Here is a 26,907-nt window from a genome sequence, read left to right as displayed (position 1 = left end):
GTGGAAGCCAAGTCATTGGGTATATTAAGTCAGAGGTTTGTAGATCCTTGATTAGTTAGGACATAAAGGATATGGGGAGAAGGTGAGAGGGAAATGGATTACCTGTGATGAAATGGTGGAGCAGACTTGATGGGCCAAATGGCCTAATTCTGCTCCTATAGCTAATGGTCTAATGGAAGACTGCATTTTTTAACAATGATCTTCAGCTCTAGATTCTCCAATGGATTAGCGGCCTCTCACATCCACCATGTCACGATCCCTCACCCATTGGGCAGAAGACACAAAAATCTGCCATAAAACCAGGCTTCTATCCCACTGTTATCAGACTCTTGAATGGACCGCTTGTGCAAGACGGACTCTGGGCTTCAAAATCTACCTCACTGCAATCTTGCACTCTATCGTATACCTGCACTGCACTCTTCCGACAGCCTTTACACTTTATTCTTCATTGCTATTGTTTTACCTTATGCTCCACATATTGTGTAATTATTTGATATGTATGAACGGTATCAAGTCAAGCTTTTCACATGTGACAGTAACAGACCAATATGAACGAGGTGAGAGTAGGCGTTCGGCACGGACTAGAAGGGCTGAGATGGCCTGTTTCCATGCTGTAATGGTTATATGGTTATATGAATAGCCCTGGTGTCTAAAACTAGAGGGCAAAATTAGAGGAAGGAGGTTTAAAGGGGTTGTAAGGGGTAATTCTTTCCTACAAAGAATACTTAATATCTGGAATGAACTGCCAGCGGAGGACGCAGGGGCAGGAACAGTAACAACGTTTAAGAGTCACTTGAACAGGTACTTAAATAAATAAGTCATAGAGGGATCAAAGTCAAAATGGCAGTCAGAGTCAAGGTGATTGTTATGGGCACAGAATATGTATGCAAAGGTGCAATGAAAAACTTACTAGGAGCATCACAGGAACAGAGCGTCAGAGAAACAGATTACCAATAAACATGCAAATTAAAATTAAATCATGAATATTTTTCAGAAGAAAGAACAATTAGAGCAAAGACAAGCATTGTAGTGCAAAGAAATCAATGTGAACAAAGGAGTACGCACAAAACTCAGGAGGAACTCAGCAGGTCGGGCAGCATCTATGGAAATGAGTAAGCAGATGTTGTTCCAGGCCGAGACCCTTCTCCAGTGTTCATAATGTTGTTCTACTAAGGTAGTGATCAGGGTTGTGTAAGTTGGTTCACGCACTGAATGGTTGAAGGGAAGTCGCTGTTCTTGAACCTGATAGTGTGGGAGTTTAGGCTGTATTTTATTTTATTTAGAGATACAGTATTGTAACAGACTATTCCAGCCTGATGAGCCTCTGTTGCACTGTTACACCCATGTGAACAATTGACCTACTAATCTACACGTCTTTGGACTGTGGGAGGAAACCAGAGCACCCGGAGGAAACCCATGCGGTCATGGAGTGAAAGTAAAAACACCATTTGGAATTGAACTGGTGTCGCTGGCACTGTAATAGTGTTACGCAAACCACTACACCACTGTGCCACCCCTGCCTGATGGTAGATGCGAGAAGATGACATGGCTCCAGTCGGAGTGGTATAGGTAAGTATGCAGATCATTTGAGCCACAGCTGGGATTTAGAGCAGTTAGCTACATGGTACAATCCTCATAAGAGTATTCTATCAATATTATATTGCAGAATCAGTATCAGAATCAGAATTATTATCACTGATATATATACAGTACCGTGCAAAACCCTTAGGTGCGCGCGCGCACACACACACACACACACACACACACACACACACACACACACACACACACACACACACACACACACACACACACACACACACACACACACACACACAGACACACGTGCCTGAGACTTTTGCACAGAACTGTATTTGTGAACGCGAAGCAGCAAGTGATTGTGTAAATCTGGCAGAAGCAAAGGATATCTGGAATGGTGAGGGTAGAGCACTGCAGGAGGGGTGTGGGACAGGTGGCAGATAAGGAACGCCAAGGGCAGGGTAATGGCAGTGGTGCAGACACACCCAGCCCTGAGACACCAGGCAAGGTTATTTGATTCCAAACAATTGCTTTATTGATCATTACAGAATGTCTTTCTGGTGCTTTCCACTCCCTCCCCTCTCCTTTCCCCTTTTCCCAACCATGACTTCCCTCTCCCTTCCCCCTTCCCACTCTCAGTCCACAAAAGAGACCCATATCAGAATCATGTTTATCATCACTCACATATGAGGGCTGATTGATAAGTTTGGGTCTAAGGTAGAAGGAGTCAATTTTAGAAAACCTAGCACATTCATTTCTCAACATAGCCCCTCCTACATGTACACACTTAGTCCAGCGGTCGTGGAGCATACGGATCCCTTCTTTGTAGAAGTCGGCGTTTTGGACCTCCAGAAGTGGTCCACAGCAGGGGTGATTGATAAGTTTGTGGCCTCACTTATTGATGAGTTATACAGCTCTCATTACATGCACGTGCAGTTCAACTCTGAGTAAAAATACAGAACGTTTGAAGTTAATAACTCATCTCCTTCTACCTTAGGCCACAAACTTATCAATCACCCTATGCTGTGGACCACTTTCTGGAGGTCCAAGGCGACAACTTCTACAAAGAAGGGATCCGTATGCTCCACGACCGCTGGACTAAGTGTGTAAATGTAGGAAAAATGAATGTGCTAGGCTTTCTAAAGTTGACGCCTTCTACCTTGGGCCACGGACTTATCAATCACCCCTCGCATGTCATGAAATGTGCTTTTGTGCAGCAGCGGTATCAGTGAAACACATGAAATTACTATAGCACCCTGCAAAATCTTAGCCCCTCTAACTACATATATGTGCCTTAGACTTTTGCCGAGTGCTGTATGGACTTCATAAATTGTCTTTGAACTTTGAACTTTGAACTTTAGTTTATTTTATGCATGGCACTGTTCTGCTGCAGCAAAACACCAAATTCCATGACATATGTCAGCGATAATAAACCTGACTCTGATGCCGATTTGACCTTGTTCTGCAGATACTAGAAATCCAGAGCAACAGACACAAAATTCTGGGGCTACTCGGCCAGTCAGGCAGCATCCACGGAAGTGAATAAACAGTCAACACTTCGAGCTGAGACTCTTCTTCAGGACTTAGTAACTGATGAAAGGAAGGGGGAAGACACCAGAATAAAAAATGTGGAGGAGAAGAAGGAGGACTAGAATAAAATCAATAAGTAGTGCAAAAAGAGAGCAAAGTAGTGAGGTAGTGTTCATAGTTCAATATCAATTTACTAATCTGATGGTGAAGGGGACAAACCAGTGAAGAAGCCTTAGGTTCATATACCTGATGGAAGTAATGAGAAGACAGTACGTCCTGGGTGTTGGAGTCCTTAATGATGGATGCTGTCTTTCTGACCCATCACCTCCTGAGGATGTCCTTCATACTGGGCATAGAGTGACTTGATGGGCTGAATGGTCTAATTCTTATGGTCTTATGGGAAAGAGATTTAGACAAAGAGAAAGAAAGTGAAAGATAGAAAGAAAAGAATAGAGAGAGAGATGAAGAGAGATAGACAGGGAGAAAGAAAGATAGAAAAACAGGCAGAGAGAGATAGAAAGGAACCATAATCAGGTTTAATATCAGCAGTATACATTGCAAAAATTGTTATGTGGCAGCTTCGTAATACTTCATAATAAATTAAATAAGAATTTCTGTTTCTTATGCCCACTATCAAACTAGTTCCAGTCAGTTCAACGTTTTCATTGTGAAAATAGAGAGCAGTGGTGTCATGGTTCACTTCTTAAAGGATACACTATCAGTATTACATTGCCGATCAACAGTCAGAGACCACGTTATTTGTACAAGAGGTACCGAATAAAGTGGCCACTGAGTGGTATTCTGTTGCTGTGGCCCATCCACTGTAAGGTTCAACATGTTGTGCATTCAGAGATTCTCTTCTGCACACCACTATTGTAACACGTGGTGATTTGAGTTACTGTCGTCTTCCTGTCAGTTTGAACCAGTCTGGCCATTCTCCTCTGACCTCTCTAATTAACAAGGCATTTTCACCCACAGATCTGCTCACTGGATGCACCATCCTCTGTAAACTCAGGAGACGGTTGTGCATGAAGATTCCAGGTGATTACCACCCAATCTGGCACCGATAATCATTCGGCGGTCAAAGTCACTCAGGTCACATTTCTTCCCCATTCTGATGTTTGGTCTGAAAAACAACCGAACCTCTTGACCATGTCTGTGTGCTTGACTGCATTGAGTTGCTGACACATGATTGCTGATTAGATATTTGCATTAACGAGCAGGTGTACAGGTGTATTTAATAAAGTGCCCACTGTAATAATGTGCTGGTGGATCCTCCTGTAGCCTGACCGAGGACAACCATTGATTGGCTTCTCTTCTTCAACCAACAGGTCTCTTCCAGAAGGCGATAATCCAGAGTGGGACAGCCTTGTCCAGCTGGGCAGTGAATTACCAGCCTGCCAAGTACACTCGACTGCTTGCCGAGAAGGTTGGCTGTAGCATGCTCGACACCATCAACCTGGTGGAGTGCCTACGGATGAAGACATACAAGGAACTGATCGAGCAGGACATCATGCCCGCCCGCTACCACATCGCCTTTGGGCCGGTCATTGATGGTGACGTCATCCCGGACGACCCCCAGATCCTGATGGAGCAGGGCGAGTTCCTCAACTATGACATCATGCTGGGCGTCAACCAAGGGGAGGGGCTGAAGTTTGTGGAGAACATGGTGGACAACGAGGATGGCATTTCGGCCAGTGACTTCGACTTTGCCGTCTCCAACTTTGTGGACAACCTCTATGGTTACCCAGAGGGGAAGGACACCCTGAGGGAGACCATCAAGTTCATGTACACGGACTGGGCAGACAAAGAGAACCCGGAGACCCGTCGCAAGACCCTGGTGGCTCTCTTCACCGACCACCAATGGGTGGCACCGGCGGTGGCGACGGCAGACCTACACGCTCAGTATGGTTCTCCCACCTACTTCTACGCCTTCTACCACCACTGCCAAAGTGACATGAAGCCCGGCTGGTCGGATGCTGCCCACGGAGACGAGGTCCCCTACGTCTTCGGTGTCCCTATGATTGGCCCCACTGACCTCTTCCCCTGCAACTTCTCCAAGAACGATGTTATGCTCAGCGCAGTGGTGATGACCTATTGGACCAACTTCGCCAAGACCGGGTGAGTGCAGCCCATGTAGAGTTTACCTTCGAAGTCGGGCTGATGCCTCAACATCATAGTAAAAACAATTATATCCACACCGTCACCCCCACCCCCAGTACCCTCCATGTGAAAAATATCCATTCTAATTCATAAAAAAGAACATAGAACATCCCATTGCTGTGGTCTCCTGATTTCCAGTCCATAGGTTAAAATGCTATCTGGGGTATGTGTTCGATCTACAGCACATTCCATTCAACCACACTTCACAAGCGCACAAGTTTCAGAGACTAAAGGGACACCTGATAGAAGTTTATGACATTATAGAGCGTAGAACCTAGAGCATAACAGCACATACAGGAACTTCCACCCACGATTTTCTGCTGACCTTCAGATCTAGTCGCCTCACTATAGGAAGGATGTGGAAACTGTAAAAAGGGTGCAGAGGAGATTTACAGAGACATTGCCTGGATTGCGGAGCACACCTTACAGGTTGAGTGAACTCAGCCTTTTCTCCTTGGAGCGACGGAGGATGAGAGGTGACCTGATCGAGGTGTAAAAGATGATGAGAGGCATTGATCATGTGGATAGTCAGAGGCTTTTTCCCAGGGCTGAAGTGGCTAGCACTGGAGGACACAGTTTTAAGGTGTTTGGATGTAGGTACAGAGGGGATGTCAGGAGTAAGATTTTTACGCAGAGAGTGGTGAGTGCGTGGAATGGGCTGCCTGCGACGGTAGTGGAGGTGTATACGATAGGGTTTTTTAAGAGACTCCTGGATAGGTACATGGAGCTTAGAAAAATAGAGGGCTATGGGTAACCCTAGGTAATTTCTAAGGTTAGCACATGACTAGCACAGCTTTGTGGACCGAAGGGACTGTATTGTGCTGTAGGTTTTCTATGTTTCTATGTCTCATTTCTAAGATGAATCTATCCTTTCCCTCAAGTTGAAGTTCAAGTTTAATTGCCATTCAACTGTACACAAAACTCCATTACTTCAGGGCTAACGTGAAAAACACTGTACCGACAGTCACACACGGTACAAGGCAGATGTAGCACATACTGTATAAGATAGCAAGCTATCAGTAAAATACAGTCACACAAAACACTACGTAGACATCCTATCTGAAAGGTTCTTAAATGCCCCTGATGTATCTGCCTCTACCACCATCCCTGGTAGTGTGTTCCACACGCGTACTACTCCGTAAAAAACTTATCTCTGACATCTCCCCTATATTTTCCTCCAATTAGCTAAAAAATTATGCCTCCTTGTATTAATCATTTCTGCCCTGGGAAGAAGTTTCTGGCTAACTATACAATCTGTCCCTCTTAGCAACTTGTACACCTTTATCAAGTTACCTCTTATCCTCCGCTCCAAAGAGAAAAACCCTTGCTAGCTCAAACTATCCTCCTAATACACATCCTCTAATGCAGGCAGCATCCTGGTAAATCTCCTCTGCAGCCTCTCTAAAGCTTCCAATATCCTTCCTATAATGAGGCGATCAGAACTGAGTACAGAATTCCAAATGTGATCTAACCAGGATTTTGTAGAGTTGTAACATTACCTCACAGCTCTTGAACGCAGTCCCCTGATTAATGAAAGTTAACTGTCCATACACCTTCTTAACCACCCTGTCAACTTGAGGGATCACTAGCCAAAGACACAGAGATCCCTCTCTTCCTTTATACTGTCGGGAGTCCTGCCAGGACTCCTGCATTCTGCCTTCAAATTCGACCTTCCAATGTGAATCACTTCATACTTTTCCAAGTTGGGCTCCTTATGAGAGGCTTAGATATGGCAGACAGATAGAATCTTCATTCCAGGGTGGAAATATCGAGAACAAGAGAACATACATTTGACGTGAGAGAGCGGCAATTTAAGGGAGAAATGTGGGGCAAGTTTTTTATACAGATTTTATTCCCTGGAGCACAGAAGAATGAGGAGAGATTGGATAGAGGCATACAAAATTATGAGGGGTATCGATAGGATAAACGTAAGCAGACTTTTTCTCGTGAGGTTGGATGAGAGTAGAACTAGAGGTCATGGTGAAGGGTGAAGGGTGAAATGTTTAAGGGGAACATGAGGGGAACTTCATCACTCAGACAGTGGTCCGAATGTGGAAGAAGCTGTCAATGGAAGTGGCGGATATGGGTTCATTTCAACATTTAAGAGAAATTGGGATAGATATATGGATAGGAAGGGTATGGTGTGGGTACAGGTCGATAGGACTAAGCAGGTTAATAGTGTAGCATATATACATGGGCTGAAGGCCCTGTTTCTGCGCTGTAGTGTTCTATAACTCCTTGGCTAGTGGTAGACACCTGGAACTGGCTGTCAGTGGTAGTGGTGGATGTGAAAAAGGAATCTCAGAGGCTGTTAAACAAATGGATGTGCAGGGAATGGAGGAATATGGATCAGATACAGGCAGAAAGGGATTAGCTTAACTTGACATCATGTCCAGCACTGGCATCACCTGTTCCTGCTCTGTCATGTTCCTCACACATATTTTGATTCCTTAATAACCCTCCCATGATGTCCCTTGGGACTTTTTTGGTACATTGGAAGTGCTACACTTCATCATCATTAAGCTCCTTTCCTGTTTGCCCCCTAGCGATCCGAATCAGCCCGTCCCGCAAGACACAAAGTTCATCCACACGAAGCCGAACCGGTTTGAGGAGGTCGCCTGGTCCAAGTACAACCCGAAGGACCAGCTTTACCTGCACATCGGACTGAAGCCAAGAGTGCGTGAGCACTACCGGGCCACCAAGGTGGCGTTCTGGTTGGAGCTGGTGCCTCACCTGCACAACCTGAACGAGATCTTCCAGTACGTCTCGACCACCACCAAGGTCCCGCAGACGGACTCCACCCCCTTCCCCTACGTGACCCGCAAGCTGTGGACCTCCACCACCAAGCGGCCCCCGCTGAGCCCCTCGCACAACCCCAAGCAGGCCAAGGAGACTCGCAAGTCCAACCCGGAGGAGACGACAGTGCTGATCGAGGACAAGCGGGATTACTCGACGGAACTGAGCGTGACCATTGCGGTGGGGGCCTCCTTGCTCTTTCTGAACATCCTGGCCTTCGCCGCCCTGTACTACAAGAAGGATAAGCGCCGCCACGAGACCCACCGGCGGCAGAGCCCACCGAGGGGGGCGGCCAATGACCTGGCCCACCTGCAGAACGAGGATATCATGTCGCTGCAGATGAAGCAGATGGAGCACGGGCACGAGTGCGAGTCGCTCCAGACCCACGACACCCTGAGGCTGACCTGCCCGCCCGACTACACGCTCACGCTCAGGAGGTCCCCGGACGACATTCCGCTCATGACGCCCAACACCATCACCATGATCCCCAACACCCTGGCAGGGATGCAGCCGTTGCACACGTTCAACACTTTCACCGGAGGCCAGAACAGTACAAACTTGCCCCACGCACATTCGACGACTCGAGTATAGCTCTCCGGGCAAGAGAGGTCCCCACACTGGTTGGGTAAGGGCGCCCCTTTTGGAAATGATTTTATCATGAGTTGAAGCACTGGAAAACTACTTGTGTCCCACAAGAAGAATATCAAGTAACCACTTCTTTCTATTTAGTAGGGGGGGAGGGGGAGTGTGTGTGTGTGTGTGTGTGTGTGTGTGTGTGTGTGTGTGTGTGTGTGTGTGTGTGTGTGTGTGTGTGTCAGGGGGGTGGGGGCTGGAGGTCCTGTATTCCTGTCTCCACTCAAATTGGTTCAACGCCAATCAATGTAAACAGGACGGAAGACTGTAACAAGAAGAATTCGCAAATGTCTTTTATAAATGATGAAAGCAAATTCAACTAATCCACTGTATCAGCTGGAACTCCTGATAACTCATGCTTAACTCATTGTCCAACAGCACATGAACCATGAATTCTATTAAATGGACACATACGGAGATAAAAACTGAAGTACTGTATGTTCAATAATGGACATTCCCAGTTTCAAAAGTAAGTGATTGTACGGTGTCCTTGGTGTGCCATTTTGTGTTATGCCCTTGTAACCGGGCCTGACGAACAAATAAGGGTGTTTACTTTTTTTTGTTTAGCTTGGGAAAGAGAAAAACGTGATGTAGTACATCTGACAAACATGGTATACCATCGATCAAAAGACAATTCAGTTGCCTGGATTCTAGATCCGCTTCAAGCAAGGCGGACTTGCATCTCTGAACTGTATATATGAAACTTTGTAAACAGTTGTAAATAGCAGTGGGTTAAAAAAAAGAGAAGCTTTTATTGTTCTGGTTTTATTTCAGTTTTGAAAGAATCAGCTTTTAGAGGGCTTGTGCTTTATATTCTGTTTCTTCTGTACATGCATCAGGTAAGCCATCTCCACCTGTGCTGATTACTTTCCATCGATAATAAGCCTTGGGAATCAATAACATCAAACTCCTAGAAGACATTGGTGCCTGCTTATGCTTTATTTCTTCTATGTATCTTAAGCTTATCTCTGTTTTAGATTCTGTTAGGTGCATGTTTAAGTATTGTAGCGAGCAATTGTGGATCTATAATTTCCTTTGGGTATGTTTAGTGGAGGAAGAGTTCACAAGGCATTAGGGGACTTGTAGAGAGGAGCAAAGAGTTCAGGGTGGGGTTAAAGTAAATGATATTGTTAATATTAAAAGCGGAGAGAGAAAAAAAATTCCTTCTCTCTCCATCCATCCTCTCTCACTACCACATATGAATTATTTGCTTTTGGCGGGAGGGATTTTGGAGAAAGGGTACAGAAGAGAGAGCAAGTGTCAACCTGATGATTGACTCAGCCAAGATAACAGGCCCGGGGTCTTGTGTCTGTGCAGAGGTAAGCCAGCAACATGCAGCAAAGCTCGGCTCACTTTGATCGATCACACAACAATTCTGGAAGGCACATATTAAATTTTATTGCATCACAAGATTTGCCGAGTTAATTGGATCCAAAGGCTTTTTGTTTTATTTATTTTACTGATGTGGGGTGTGGATATTGTTGGCAAGAACACAATTTGTTTCTTGGCCCTTGAGAAGTTGGGGTGAGCCATCTTCTTGAACTGCTGCAGTTCTTCAAGGGTAAATGCTCCCCAGTGCTGTTGGGTATTGAGGTCCAGGATTCAGACCCCATTAAGGATTAATAGCTGCTTCTGAGGAGAACTAACACACACAGACAGAAAGGGATATTTCATGGGGTAAATACTTACTTGCTTACTTAAGCCCATCACCCCTACTGGGGCAAAGGCAGCTTGCCAGGGTACTTCATCCAGGGCCAGTCTTTCAAGTTGTCCACAGGTGTAGCCCATCTTTGCAGATCCTTCCCTCTCCCAGGGGTGAGATCTTTGGAGCTTTTGTCGGTGCTTCTGTAGCTCTGGGTTTTTTTTACGGGATGGGGTTGCTAGCCCCATGCCCAACCCTCCTCCTTTCGCAGCCAGGCTTGGGGCCGTCCATGGCAGAGTTATTGGGTAAATACGCTTGCTGAAAAGGCGTTCTTAGACTAAGGATAATCTACCTTCATTTGAATCTTGTTAGCTTGTGTGTAGACTTTTCCACATCCTGTCCTAGGCGTTTTAAAGCAGGAAGATCATTAAATGTAGTATATCGATGTATATGTTTTTGTTCATTTATTGTTTGCGTTATCTTTCTTTTGCCTTAAGTGATAATAGACGATGATCTTTTGGCTGGACATGTATCTGTATAAAATTTTCAGCAGCTTTTTTAAATAAAACAATCACACTATTTTCTAATTCACTGCCTTTTTGTTATGAATGACTAAGCCAGTGGTTACCTTCAGCATAATGAGCCGTGTCGTATGACGTGGGTGATCGTAGTCTTTCCATGACCATGATTGTTCCTGGCAAAGTTTTCTCCAGAAGTGGTTTGCCATTGCCTTCTTCTGGGCAGTGTCTTTACAACACGGGTGACCCCAGCTAATATCAACACTCTTCAGAGATCATCTGCCTGGCGTCAGTAGGCTTGTGATGTCCAAAAGTTGCTCATACGACCATCTACCAGCTGCTCCCATGTCTTCACATGACCCTGATTGGAGGCTAAGCAGGTACCACACCTTGCCCAAGGGTGACCTCCAGGCTAGTGGAGGGAAAGGGTCCCTTACACCTCCTATGGTAGAGACATATCTCTACCCCACCACCCAGCTGTTAGGTACACTTGCTTGTAAATGCAACTATCTAATCAGCCAATCATGTGGCGGTAACTCAAGGCATAGAAGTATTAGACATGGTCAAGAGGTTCAGTTGTTGTTCAGACCAAACATCAGAATGGGGAAGAAATGTAATGTAAGTGACTATTAATGTTTGTTGGAGTCAGATGGAGTGGTTTGAGTATCATAGAGACTCAAAGGTTCAAAGGCTCATTTTATTATCAAAGTATGTATGCAGAATACAACTCTGCAATCTGTCTTCTCCCAGACAGCCATGGAATACAGAAAACCATAGTTGAATGAAAAAGAAACAAATCTCACAAACACCAAACACCCCAACCCTCCCTCACACAAAAACTAACAGATCACCCAAACCCCCAGCCCACCAATCAGCAATAAGAAAGAATGGGCGAGAACCCAAAAGAACATTGAACTGAAGAGGCCAATATGAACAACAGTTAGTTTGAACTATTGCAAAATCCATAAACCTCAGAATTTCAATAACATCTCCAAGAACATCAGGACCCAGTGGACTCGAATCAACGGCCTCTCCAACGCCAGCGACTCGAACCAGCAAACTCTCCAACATCGGGACTCATGCTATCAGCCTCTCCAACATCAGTACAGTACTCGAACCAGCAGCCACTCCAACAGCAGCAACTTGAATCAGCAGCCTCTCAGAGACCCGCTCGCTCTCCTCCGAATTTTCCTCGATGTTTCAAATTTCCTCAATGCTTTAGTCGGCGAGAAACGTAGTCATCTCATTTCTGAGCTTCTCCTCAAGGTAGCTTTTCTCTCTTGGAGTTTTTCAGGGACAGCAGAGCACTCGCTCACCTGATTGAACTACAGACTCCAACAGTTTGAAGAACTAAATTCAGATAGAAAGAATAAGTAGAAGGCATAGAAAAGCTGAAATGATTGACTTTCTGAAAGACATTGCCCAAGGAATCGACTGCTGATCTCCTGGGATTTTCACACACACAAGAGTCTCTAGAGCTTACAGAGAATGATGTGGAAAACAAAAAACCATCCAGCGAGCAGCAGTTCTGTGGGTGAGAATGCCTTGTTAATGAGAGAGGTCAGAGGAGAATGGCCAGACTGGTTCAAGCCGACAGGATGGCGACAGTAACTCAAATAATAACAGCGGTGTGCAGAAGAGCATGCCTGAACGTGCAACAGGTTGAACCCTGAAATGGATGAGCTGCAGCAGCAGAAAACCACAAACATACACTCGGTGTATATCTTGGGGCTTAACATTGCATTTCTAAAATGCTAAACTGGAGCCTCAGTCACTGAGGAGAAGCTGTTGCTTGAACTAATGACTGCTCTGTCATCATGTGCCTGAACATTAATGACTTGTGTGAGAATTTGAGACAAGAATCTGGCAGAGCAGGAAATGCCCTCTGCTGGCCTCAAGAGCAGCCTTGAGTTTCATTTGCCCACACAGTGCGGGAGGAACTCAGAAGTTCAGTCAGGATCTATGGGGAATAAACAGTTGACACTTCAGGCCAAGACTCTTTACCTTTTGTCTGAGTTTGTTTGCAGCTTGTAGAGAGTGGAACTCTGGAAGAACTTGTGGAAGGCTATTCTGCCCGTTAATGTTCTGCTGACTCAAGATTGTGTCTCCTCTGTGCCTCACCCATACTTAGCTGTCTGAAGTCCCAAATCCTTTGATAACCCTCGCCCAATAAAAACCCTATCAGCCTCTTCTTCAGTACATCTAAAGCACCCTACGTATGTATGGCTTTTGCATGAGAGAGCTTCAGTTTTCCAATACTCTTGTGGCTAGTCATCTCACCTGACTTCTTTCTGTGTAGCAAGGGCTTAATGAGATTTTCCATGGAGAACATGTCCCTTTAGAACAGAGATGAGGAGGTATTTATATAGCCAAAGGATGGTGAATCTGTGGAATTCATTGCCACGAATGGCTGTGGAGGCCAAGTCATTAGGTACATTTGAATCAGAAGGTGATAGATTCTTGATTAATATGGGTGAGAAAGGTTATGGGGAGAAGGCAGGAGAATGGGATTGAAAGGGATAATAAATTAGCCATGATTGAGTGGTAGGCCGGACTTGATGGGCCAAATAGCCTTGCTCTGCCTCTGTGTCATAGTTCTGATATTGATTATTTTTTTCTTTTAATTCTCCCTTACTATTACAAACGACCCACAGAAAATGCTGGGGATTTTCATTAAAAGATGAAAAAGCACAGTTGGACTCTATTTTAAGCCAATGGTTAATTTTAGGGAGGAGTATTAAAGTCGTCCTGGACTCTGACCAGGCTCACCCTGATTGTGTCTGCTTCTCTCTGAGACCCAAGGTAACTTGGAATAAGCACAGAGCCATGTAGTTGGTGTCTTATTTAAGGAATCTTATAAGGTAGAAAAATGTATTTCAAAGTGTTATCTGACCTGTTGAGTTCCTCCAGCATTTTGTGTGTATTGCTCTGGATTACCGGCATCTGCAGAATCTCTTGTGTTTAAAAGTGCTGTACTGTTTTTAAGGATGAAAGACTAGCTTTATTCGTCAAATGTACATCGAAAAATTCAGCAAAATTTGTCAAATCAAGTCAGCAAGAATTGTCCTGGGGGCACTGGAATTGAAATGGGGGCTCTGTGAGTATGCAATTCTGATCACCCCAGAGCTTTGGAAAGAGTACAGTTTTACAAAGATGCTTCCTGAATTAATGGGGATGAGCATTAGTGAGAAGAGAAGAGCATGGACAAACATAGGTTGCTTTTTCTAGAGTGTCAGAGGACTTGATAGAAGATTATAAAAGACAATAGACAATAGGTGCAGAAGTAGACCATTCGGCCCTTCGAACCTGCACCGCCATTTTGAGATCATGGCTGATCAATTACTATCAATACCCGGTTCCTGCCTTGTCCCCATATCCCTTGATTCCCCTATCCATAAGATACCTATCTAGCTCCTTCTTGAAAGCATCCAGAGAATTGGCCTCCACTACCTTCCGAGGCAGTGCATTCCAGACCCCCACAACACTCTGGGAGAAGAAGTTTTTCCTTAACTCTGTCCTAAATGACCTACCCCTTATTCTCAAACCATGCCCTCTGGTACTGGACTCTCCCAGCATCTGGAACATATTTCCTGCCTCTATCTTGTCCAATCCCTTAATAATCTTATATGTTTCAATCAGATCCCCTCTCAATCTCCTTAATTCCAGCGTGTACAAGCCCAGTCTCTCTAACCTCTCTGCGTAAGACAGTCCAGACATCCCAGGAATTAACCTTGTGAATCTACGCTGCACTTCCTCTACATCCAGGATGTCCTTCCTTAACCCTGGAGACCAAAACTGTACACAATACTCCAGGTGTGGTCTCACCAGGGCTCTGTACAAAAGGGGACTTGATAGAAGATTATAAAAGGGGACTTGATAGAAGATATCACAGGGGACTTGATAGAAGATATCACAGGGGACTTGATAGAAGATGATAAAAGTTAAGGTACACTCAGTGAGGTACAGGAGTGAAGCCCGGTGTGGTCTTCTGCAGCTGTAGCACAAGGTTCGGCATATTGTGTGCTCAGAGATGCTCCTCTACACATTACTGTAGTAGCATGTGATTGTTTGAGTTACTGTCACCTTCCTGTCAGCTGAAACTAGTCTGGCCAGTCTCCTGTGACCTCTTTCATTAACAAGGAATTTTTGCCCACAGAACTGCTGCTCACTGGATTTTTTTTGCACCGTTCTCTGTAAACTCTAGAGACTGTTGTGCGTGAAAACCCCAGGAGATCGGCTGTTTCTGAAATACCCAAACCAACCCATCTGACACCAACAATCATTTAACAGTCAAATTCTCTTAGATCACCTTTCTTCCTCATTTAGCTGTTTAGTCTGAACAACAACTGAATCTCTTGACCATGTTGCATGCTTTTATGCATTGAGTTGCTACCGCATGAATGGCTGATTAGGTATTTGCATTAATGAGCAGGTACACAGGTGTACCTAATAAAGTGGCCACTGAGTGTATACTGTAAATTCTTAGTTAGACCGTACATGGAGTATGCAAACATAATTAAAATTGGTTTATTATTGTCACATGTACCAAGGTACAATGAATAGCTCATTTGCCTACTGTGCATATAGATCAAATCATTGGACAATGCATTGAGGTAGTATCAAATAAAGCAACAATACAATGCAGAATAAAGTGCAACAGTTACAGAGAAACTACAGTGGAAGATCATATTGGAGCAGAGTGTGAAGTTTAGAGTCCGCTTATCACACCAAGGAACCATTTAATAGTCTTATTACAGCATGGTAGAACCTGTCCCTGAGACTATGTGCTTGCAAGGCTTTTGAACTACTGCCTGATAGGAGAAGCGAGAAGAGAGAACGTCTGGGGTGGGTGGGGTATTTGATAATGCTGGTAGCGAGAAGTATAGATGGAGTGCATGGAGGGAAGGCTGGTTTCCGTGATGAGCTGAGTTGTGTCCCCAGCTCTCTGCACTTTCACGGGCCAAGGAGCCTGGTTTACGTTCAAACTTCAGGACATTTATTACCAATCCCTTGAAGAGTTGATGTTTCTCCTTCTATAGAGGTGAAGCAAAGGAGACAAAGGGATGACATAATCAATGTTTATAAATTTATGAGGGGCATAATTTAACAATTTCTTTGAGAGTTTTAGATTTCCCTTGCCAGGGTAGGAGAGTCTAAACTTGATATTTGGAGTAAAGTAAGACAGAAAAGGGGATATGAAGAGAATCCTTTTATATTGGAGGTGATGTGTCTTTGCAATGAGTTGTCAGAGGAAATGCTATAGGCTGGTATAATCACAACATTTAAAAGAGATTTGGACAGGTTTATGGATTGGGAAAGTTTAGAGGAATACAGACCAAAAGCAGGCAGATGGGACGAGCTCATCTTGGTCAGCATGGACCAAATGGGCCGAAAGATCTCACTCCCTATGGTAGTCATGAGCAGAAGGCATGTCTTGGATGATGAGTGGCCTTAACGATGGATGCTCCCTTTTTGAATGTGTCCTCGATGGTGGGAAGGTGGTGCCTGTGTTGGAGCTGACTGAGTCTACAGCCTTCTGCGGACTCTTTCGTTCCTGCACATTGGACCCTTCCTACAGGGTGTGATGAACACAGTCAGAATGCTCTCCATGGTACATCTATCGGAAATGTGATGTACCTCCCCATGGACACTAGCTCCCCTAGCAACAAGGATACCTTCAAATGTGACGCCAAAAAAACATCCATAATTCAGGACCCTCACTACTTAGGGCATGCCCTTCTCTTAGTACTACCATCAGGGAGGAGGTATAGATGCCTGAAGACACACATCCAACCATTTAGCGACAGTTTCTTCCCCTACACCATCAATATCTTAATCCATGAAACCATGAACCCAACCTCACTATTTTTGCTTATTTTTGAACTACTTATTTACTTTGTGATACATTTCTTATTGTAACTTTAAGTAAATTTTATGTATTGTGCTGTTCTGATGCCGCAAAACAAATTTCATGAGATACGATGCTGTGCAAAACTCTTAGGCACATACATATAGCTAGGGTGCCGAAGAATTTTGCACAGTACTGTACTTGTCAACGTGGAGCGGAGCGCAACTTTGTAAATCTGGTGGGAGCAAAGGATATTAGGACTGGCAAAGGTGAAGTGCCCTGGCATGGGTTTTGGGCTGGTAACAGTATGCCTGGGCAGGAGCGGGGGTGATGTGGGTGCAGACCCTATCCCTGAGACCCCAGCAATATCATTTAATACAAACAATGGTCTTATTGATCGTTCTGGAACGTCTCTCTGGTGCTTCCCACTCACTCCCCTCGTCCTTTCCTGTTTGCCCAGCCATGATTCCACTCCCCCGTCCCCCTTCTCACTCTCAGTCCACAATAGGGACCCATTTCAGAATCAAGTTTATCATCACTCACGTATGTCATGATTTTTTTTGCAGCGGTACAGTACTGTTCAAGAGACTTAGGCGTCCTAGCTATAAATATGTGCCTAAGACTTCTGCAGAGTACTGTATGTTAGCAATAAGAAACCCACTTCTGTTACAAAACACTCTCTGACTCCTAACGCTGGTCTGCCTTCTTCATGACTGCATCAATAGGTTGGGCCTAGGGCAGACTTTCTAAGATGTTGACCCTCAAGAACATGGAAGCTGAACAGCAGTTAGAAAGTGAGAACATAGATAAAATAATGCAGAAGGTGCAAAATGTAGAGCAGGAAGATGTGCCTGGAAGGTCAGGCAGTACATGTCTTCCTGTTCCAGAGCAAAAAAAAAAGAAAAATAAGTTTTAAAAAATCAAACTGAGCCAATATCACAGAAGGATGATTGATCAAAGAAATCAAATTACCTGAAAGTGTTGAATCCAAAAGGCTGTTATAAGTAGAATTGGAAGGTCAAGTGCTGTTCCTCAAGCTTGTGATGGGCCTCATTACAACAGTGTAAGGCTGTAAGACATACGAGCAGAATTAGACAATTCAACCCATTGAGTCAGCTCCGCCATTCCATCATGGCTGATTTATTATCCCTCTCAACCCCATTCTCCTGCCTTCTTTGATACACTGCCTAATTATAAATCTATCTATCAACCTCTGCTTTAAATATACCCAATGACTTGGCCTCCACACCCATCTGTGATAAAGAATTCCACAGATTCATCACCCTCTGGCTAAAGAAATTCCCCCTCATCTCTGTTCTAAAGGAATGTCCTTCTATTCAGAATCAGAATAATAGAAACATAGAAACAGAAAATAGGTGCAGGAGTAGGCCATTCGGCCCTTCAAGCCTGCACCGCCATTCAGTATGATGATGGCTGATCATCCAACTCAGAACCCTGTACCTGCTTTCTCTCCATACCCCCTGATCCCTTTAGCCACAAGGGCCATATCTAACTTCCTCTTAAATATAGCCAATGAACCGGCCTCAACTGTTTCCTGTGGCAGAGAATTCCACAGATTCACCACTCCCTGTGTAAAGAAGTTTTTCCTCATCTCGGTCCTAAAAGGCTTCCCCTTTATCCTTAAACTGTGACCCCTCGTTCTGGACTTCCCAACATTGGAAACAATCTTCCTGCATCTAGCCTGTCCAATCCCTTTAGAATTTTATACGTTTCAATAAGATCCCCCCTCAATCTTCTAAATTCCAGTGAGTACAAGCCTAGTTGATCCAGTCTTTCTTCATATGAAAGTCCTGCCATCCCAGGAATCAATCTGGTGAACCTTCTTTGTACTCCCTCTATGGCAAGAATGTCTTTCCTCAGATTAGGGGACCAAAACTGCAGTTAGGGGATCAAAATCAGGTTTGATATCATCGGCACGTCATGAAATTTGTTAACTCATCAGGAGCAGTACAATGCAATATGTGATAAACATAGAAAATAAGTAAGTAAATCAATTAATGTAAGTATATAAATATGTATAATAAATAGTTAAATTAAAAATAGTGCAAATACAGAAATAATAAAAAAACGAGGTAGTGTTCATGGGTTTAATGTCCATTTAGGAATCGGATGGCACAGGGGAAGAAGCTGGTCTTGAATTACTGAGTGTGTACCTTCACACTTCTGTTCCTCTTTCCTGACGGTAATCATGAGAAGAGGGCATCTCCTGGGTGGTGGGGATCCTTAATAATGAACTCCGTCTTTCTGAGGCACCGCTCCTTGAAGATGTCCTGGATACTACGGAAACTAGTACCCATGATGGAAATAACTTCCTGTGACTTCTTTTGATCCTGTGCAGTAACTCTCCCCGTGCCAGACAGTGATGCAGCCTGCAAGAATACTCTCCACAGTATATCTGCAGAAGTTTTCGAGTGGTTTAACTGACAAATCAAATCTCCTTAAACTCCTAATGAAATATAGCCACTGTCTTGCCTTTTTATAGCCGCATCGATATGTCAGGACCAGGTTAAATCCTCAGAGATCTTGACACCCAGGAACTTGAAATTGCTCACTCTCTCCACTTCTGATCCCTGTTTGAGGATTGGTTCATATTCCAGGTTATTCCAGGGGTTCCCAACCCTTTTTTATGCCATGGATCAACACTATTAAGCAAGGGGTCCATGTATCCCAAGTTGGGAACCCTGTTCTATTCTGAGGCTGTGCTCTCCGGTCATAGACTCTCCCACTATAGGAAACATCCATTCTATGACTACTCTTAGGCCTTTCAATACTCGATAAGTTTCAATAAGATTCTCCCTCAATCTTCTAAACTCTGAGTACAGGCCCAGAGCCAACAAATGCCCTTAATTGTTAATTCTTTCATTCTTAGAATCATTCACATGAACCTAACCCAGACCCTGATAAGGGGCCCAAAATTGCTCACAATAGTCCAAGAGCAGTCTTGCAAATGCCTTATAAAGCCTCAGTCTAAAGGAGGACACCAACCACTGGGTCAGTATTGGAATGGGGTGGGGAGTTAAAGTGTCAGGCAAGAGGAAACTGAAGATTATTCCTGTAGACTGAATGAAGGTGCTCCACAAAGTGACAACACTCTCCAGCGCAGTGAAAATGGAGGGTATGTAGATTGAATAGTCTCAGGCCAGAATATTGAGTTCTGTGGATAGTGGGAATGGAGGAGGTCAAGGAGTGAGAATTGAAGAAAGTAAAATTGTCTTGTTAGCCATACAGTCTGTGAATCCATGTTGACTGAGTCAGTGGGCTAATTCTTCAACCAGAGGGTGGTATGCCTGTGGAACCTGGTGCCATAGAGGGCTGTACGGGCCAAATCATTGGTAGAGATTGATAGTTTCTTAATTGGTAAAAGGGTTAAGATAAGTGAAGGAAAAAGAATGGGGCTGAAGGAAAGATATCAGTCATGATTGAATGATGGAGCAGGACTGATGGGCTGAATGGCCTAATTGTGCTCCTATGTGCCATGGCCTCATGGAGAAATGACTGGAGAATGGAGTTGAGAAAAGAAACAATCAGCCATGACTGAATGGTGGAGCAGACCCGATGAGCCAAATGGCCTAATTCTACTCCTAGATCTTATGGCATTGTGGTCTTAATGGGGGGGTGTATCAGGGAGAGGATTGTTGGCACTATTAGTGGTAATGGATCTGTATGCCTGTTATTGGAGAAGTGGTCAGAAATGGCTCGCAGAGGAAATGCATTTCAGGAATAAAAGGCCAGTTCTGAAAAGGGCTCGATCTGGCTGGAGGTCCTGCTGTTCAAATTGACAGCTCATAACAGAGAGGCTTAATAGAGAGTCCGTAATCCATTTAAAAACAGGAGCAATAGATGGACACCAGGAACCTTTTGATATTGGCTCTTGAGAGATTACTCTGTGAAATATATTAGATAAGGTTTGAAGTAACAACTTTAATTCAAATATTAATTTATATTAATATCTGCCAAATCTAGTTTCCTTCAAGATAGTCAGGAAACTGTAAATGCCAAGAATTATTGATGTATCTGAGCTGCACTGAATTAAATGAGAAATTCTGAAGTACATGCTATTGTACGCAGATCTCTGCACCTTATCTCCTGGTAACTTCTGTCCCTGCTATGTATATATTTATTCCCTGCTTCTCTCCATAGTTGTACTAACAACATAAATGGTTTGTTGATTGTGAAGTCCTTAATACTGATTTATAAATCCAAATCTTCCTTTAATACTACCACCTTTATATGCACTCAGTGGCCACTTTATTAGGTACACCTTTACACCTGCTCGCTAATGGAAATATATAATCAGAAAATCATGTGACAGCAATTCAATGTATAAAAACATGCAGACTTGATCGAGAGGTTGAGTTGTTCAGACCAAGTACCAGAATGGCAAAGAAGTGTGATCTAAGTGACTTTGACCATGGAATGATTGTTGGTGCCAGACAGGGTGGTTTGAGTATCTCAGAAACTGCTGATTTCCAGGGATTTTCATGCACAATATTCAACATTCAAAGTTCTCTGGAGCGTACAGGGAATGGTACAAAAACAAACAAACACAATAAAACATCCAGTGAGCTGTGGTTCCGTGGACATAAATGAGAGAGGCCAGATTGGTACAAGCTGAAGAGGAGGAGACAGTAACTCAATTATAGCCACGTGTTACCACAGCAGTGTGCAGAAGAACATCTCTGAAAGCACAACAAATTGAACCTTCTACATTATTAAGTGGCCACCAAGTCTATATAAAGGTGGTGGTATTAAAGGAAGATTTGGATTTATAAATCAGAATTAAGGACTTCACGATCAACAAGTCCTTGATTCCTAATAAAGTAGCTACTGACTGTACATGTAATATCTCCAACAATACAACTGCTACCCAGGAGACCATGTTGCATATTCTTGTTTTGAGGTCTTAATGATCAAAACATTTTTCTTCTCTGATGGCCCAAAGCTTCGCTGATGCATAGAGAACAATGGTGAATCTTATCTTCTCTGAGTGGTGACTCATAGGATTTGGGAAGTGGTTCATGTTATACAAAGACTTGCCACAAAAATTGATATTGTTGGAGAGTGGTACTGTTCTCACCACTCCACATCAGATATCCATATCATGACCCGGTATGGAAGCACCAACACTCTTGAACAGAAAATCCTACAAGAAGTATTGGATAATGCCCAGTCCATCACAGGTAAAACCCTCCCCACCACTGAGCACATCTACATGGTGCGCTGTCACAAGAAAGCAGCATCCATCAGCAAGGAATCCCCACCCAGATCAAGTCATCAGCTTGCTGCTGCCATCAGGAAGAGGGTACAGAAGACTTGGATCCACACAGTTAAGTTCAGGAACAATCATTACCCCTCAGTCATCGGGTTCCTGAACTAGATGGGATAAACTAATCTCAGGCTTCTAGCTGGGTGTAAGTATCGATTTTAATCAATAACAAACTCTGCCATCTTCATCTCTGGAGATGGCAGAGTTTGTCACTGAAATGTCAGTTAAAATTGATACCTGTACCTCGAGAAGAGTTTGTTCATCACAAACACCAGGAAAACACTAAATCCTTTTTCAAAGGGGATAACTTCAGTTGTCCCATCAGTGAACTGTTCCCACAACCTGTGGATTCACTTTCAAGGACTATTCTCCTCATGTTCTGGATATTTATTGCTTATTTATTATTATTTTTATTTATATTTTTTACTTTCTGTATTTGCACAGTGTGTTTTCTTTTGAACATTGGTTGTTTGTTCATCCTGTTGGGTGTGGTTTCTCATTGATTCTACTGTGTTTACTGTGATTGCCTGCAAGAAAATGAATCTCAGAGTTGTATATGGTGACAGATATGTAAAATGATAATAAATTTACTTGGAACTTTGGCCTTTCTTCAGCTGGATCAGATTAGGGACCTAATGAAGAGTCCTGGCCCGAAATGTCGACTCTTTATTTACTACCATACATGCTGCCTGACCTGCTGAGTTCCTCCAGTACTTTGTGTGTGTTGCTCTGGATTTCCAACATCTGCAGAATCTCTTAGGTTCGGTTTAGTAGTGACTTTTTGTGTGTGTGAGCCATTTTGTTCTCCTTTACACTCGTGTTCTGAAGAATGGCAATAAACAATTCTGACTCCGAATTTGAATCTTGGGCAGTGGATGCAAACCATAAAAACAAGATATTCTTCAGATACTAGAAGTCCAGAGCAACACACATAAAATGCTGGAGGAACTCAGCGGGTTAGGCAGAATCCATGGAGAGGAATAAACAGTTGATTATTCAGGCTGAGATCCTTCATTGGGACTGGAAAGGAAGGGGGAAAAATCCAGAATAAGAAGGGAGGAAGAGTGAAGGGAGTATAAGGTGATAGGTGAAACCAGGTGAAGGGGAAGGTGGGTTCTCTATTCCTGGCAGCACCTTTCACACCCTCTCTAAAGCTTTCTGGTCCTTTCTATAATGAGATGACCAGAACTGAACATGCTACCGCAATGCTCCAAGTGTGGTCTGACCAGGGTTCCACAGAGTTGCAACATTACCTCACTGCTCTTGAATTCAACCCATCCAGTAATGAAAGCCAATGCGTTATATGTCTTCTTAGCCACACTATTAACTTTGAGGGATCTATGGACTTGAACCCCAATATCCCTCTGCTACTCTACACTGCTAAGAATCCTGCCATTAATCTTGTACAACCTTCAAGTTTGACCTTCCAAAATGTACCATCTCACATGGCTCTGGATTGAACACCATTTGCCATTTCAAAGTCCAAAGTGCATTTATTATCGAAGTATGTATACTATGTAAAACCCTGAGATTTGTCTCCATACAGGCAGCCACAAATCAAAGAAACCCAAGAAGAACCTATTAAAAAAGACCATCAAACACCCAATGCACAGAAAGAAAAAAAAACAAATCGAGTAAACAATAAAATTAAGCAAATAGCATTTTGAACTTAAGTTTTACAAGACACAAAGCCAGGTATCACTGCAGCTGGAGTAGGCCACAGCCTCAGTTCAATGCAGAGCCGAGTAAACATCGTGGAATAGCAAACAGAATTGGCCCATCCCTCGCCTCCGGTCCCAACAGCTTGGACCTTTAAAACCTAGACCGGTGCTTAAATCATCCAAACATTAGGTTTGGGGTCTGGGACCTCGATCCCACCACCACAATTCAGCCCATACCCAACCTTTCCAATTTAGCCTTGTGCTTAAATGGATCAGGCATCAGAACCTTCCTTGCTCCCATCTCCTCTTGCCTTCACCTCTGTCTGCAGCCTGTCTATGGCACAGGCATACATCGGTGACTCTCTGTGGACTGCAGGAAATTGTATCAGCTTTACTCTTAAATATAGTCCTTTTAAAATACTTTCATTGCAATCTGCAGCTTGTAAATTTCCTCTTAACAATAGACTATGAAATTACATCAATGATCTTCAGATTTCACGTTCAACGGTTAAATGTGGAGCAGCTAAGCGTGGCACCTTTAGGGGTCTTCCCATGGTTGAAAACGCAGCAGGAGAGGCAGGATTCAAGCCAGGCTGAAGTGCAGGGCGATGAGGCCTCCCCTACTGACCATCTTGTTGGCGAATGTACAGTCCCTTGAAAATAAGATTGATGATCTCAGGGCAAGGCTGCTGAATTAGAGGCAGATAAGGCAGATCTCATTTGTTTGTTGGATTGAGACCTGGTTAAGAGTGAACACACTAGATGCAGCTATCCGACCAGAAGGTTTTACAATTTTCAGAATGGATCAGAACTCAAATTCTGGTAAGGAGAAATGCTTTATAGTCAATTCTCGTTGGTGCATGGACGTTGGGGTCATGCCAACTTCTTGTTTCTCTGGCTTAGAACAACTAATCATTAAACGTAGACCATTCTATTTGCCTTGAGAGTTCTCATACACCAATGTCCGATTATAAGCAAGCACTCGCAAAACTGCACAATACTGTGTGTAAACAAGAAACAGCCCATCCTGATGCATTTCAAATTACTATCGATGACTTTATTCAGGCCTATTTGAAGAGAACTGTACCCAATTATTACCGGCATGTAACTAGAGGTCCCAAAACGTTAGACCACTATGACTCTTTGATAAAGATTACCCACCATTCCTTCCTGAGACCGCATTTTGGCAAGTCAGATCATTTGACTCTATTCCTGTTACTTGCACACAGACAGAGCCTAAAGAGCAAGGCTCCAGAGACAACCAAGAGGTGGTCACGGGAGGCTGAGGAACGGTTGCAAGATTGCCTTGAGTCAGTGGACTGGGTCATGTTCAAGAACCCATCTGAGAACCTGAATGACTACACCAGTGTCATTACAGACTTCATTAAAACAGCTGCAGATGAGTATGTCTCATGAAATAGTTCAAGGTCTTCCCCAGTCAAAAACCATGGATGAACAATGAAATGTAGAGCCTGCTGAGAGGCAGATCAGAACCATTCAAGTCTACAGATCAAGAATTCTACAAGAAGTGCAGTATGATCTTCGGAAAGCCACCTCTTGGGCAAAGTGGGGATTCCAGACTAGACTGAAATCATTGAGGGATGCTGGACAGATGTGGCAGGATTTGAATGCCATAGCCTCCTACAGAATTAAATCCTATAACATAGGAGATAGCAGATCTTCACTTCCAGATGAGCTCAATTCCATCGATGCTTCCTTTGATCACCAGAACAGGGAGGAACCATTGCGCACCCCCATGTCTCCCGATGATCCTTTGGTCTCAGTATCTCAAGATGACTTGTGGGCTGCCTTCAAAAGAGTGAATCCAAGGAAAGCATTTGGTCTGAATCCTTTCTGGCTGAATACTGTAGACCTGTGCCGACCAGCTGGCTGGTGTATTCATGGATATCTTCAACCTCTCGTTCCGGCAGTGTGTGGTACCCATCTGCTTCGAACAGGCTTCAATTGTACTAGTGCCCAGGAAGAGCATGTTTCAAGAGGTCTGGAATACAAGAGCAGGGATGTGATGCTGAGGCTTTACAAGGCACCGGAGAGGCCTCACCTTGAGTACTGTGAACAGTTTTGGGCTCCTCATCTAAGAAAAGATATGCTGGCATTGAAGAAGTTTCAGAAGAGCTCCACAAGGATAATTCCAGGAACGAAAGGGTTATCAGACAAGGAAAGTTTGATGGCTCTGGGACTGTACTGACTGGAATTTGGAAGGATGGGAGGGGGGATCTCATTAAAACCTTTCGATGTTGAAAAGCCAGGACAGAGTAGATGTGAAACGGATGTTTCCTGTGGTGGGGTAGTCTAGCACAAGAGGCCAAAGCCTTGGGATAGAGGGGCATCCATTTAAAACAGGGATGCTGAGAAATTTCTTTAGCCAGAGCATGGTGAATTTGTGGAATTTATTACCACAGTCAGTGGTGGAGGCCAGGTCCTTGGGTATATTTAAGGCAGAGCCTGATAGGTTCTTGATTGGCCATGACATCAATGGTTACATGGAGAGGTCTGGGGAGTTGGGCTGAGGAGGGAAAAAAAGATCAGCCATGATTGAATGGTGGAGCAGAGTCAATGGGCCAAATGGCCTAATTCTGCTCCTCTGTCTTATGATCTTACGGATTGTCAAAAACATATCCTTCACAATGTCCATCAGCACAGGAGCACCACAGGGACGTGCGTTTAGTTCCCTGCTCTACTCGCTTTACACTTATGACTGTGTAGGTAAGTACATCTCCAACAGCTTATATAAGTTTACCGATGACACCACTGTTGTGGGCTGTATCAAAGGTGTGATGAATCAGCATACAAGAGGGAGATTGTAAACTTGTCTGAGTGGTGTAATAACAACAACCTGCCGTTCGAGGTAAATAAGATCAAGGTACTCGGAGGATGAGAGGTGACCTAATAGAGGTGTATAAGATGATGAGAGGCATTGATCGTGTGGATAGTCAGAGGCTTTTTCCCAGGGCTGAAATGGCTAACACAAGAGGACACAGTTTTAAGGTGCTTGGAAATAGGTACAGAGGAGATGTCAGGGGTAAGTTTTTTATGCAGAATGTGGTGAGTAAATGGAATGGGCTGCCAGTGATGGTGGTGGAGGCGGATACAATAGGGTCTTTTAAGAGACTCCTGGATAGGTACATGGAGCTTAGAAAAATAGAGGGCTATGGGTAACCCTAGGTAATTTCTAAACTAAGTTCATGTTCGGCACAGCATTGTGGGATGAAGGGCCTGTACTGTGCTGTAGGTTTTCTATGTTTCTATGTTTTAACTGATTGTAGGCT

The 26,907-nt window shown here is 43.9% G+C and overlaps 1 protein-coding gene across 4 annotated transcripts in view; it reads left to right on the top strand.

Moving 5' to 3' along the window:
- The window catches only part of nlgn4xa (neuroligin 4 X-linked a), a 343,262-nt gene extending 332,372 nt beyond the window's left edge, over nt 1–10,890 (top strand). For all 4 annotated transcript variants that reach the window (XM_073044237.1, XM_073044238.1, XM_073044235.1 and 1 more), the window contains 2 exons: nt 4,401–5,190; nt 7,779–10,890. In XM_073044237.1, the coding sequence (XP_072900338.1) occupies nt 4,401–5,190; nt 7,779–8,619 (1,631 nt within the window). In that variant the 3' untranslated portion in view covers nt 8,620–10,890. The remainder of the gene's footprint in view (nt 1–4,400; nt 5,191–7,778) is intronic.
- The last annotated feature ends 16,017 nt before the right edge of the window (nt 10,891–26,907 follow it).

This window comes from Hemitrygon akajei, chromosome 4, assembly GCF_048418815.1.
Source record: "Hemitrygon akajei chromosome 4, sHemAka1.3, whole genome shotgun sequence".
NCBI lineage: Eukaryota > Metazoa > Chordata > Chondrichthyes > Myliobatiformes > Dasyatidae > Hemitrygon > Hemitrygon akajei.
The sequence above is the reverse complement of the archived record's forward strand: the minus strand, read 5'-3'. Positions and strand labels throughout refer to the sequence as shown.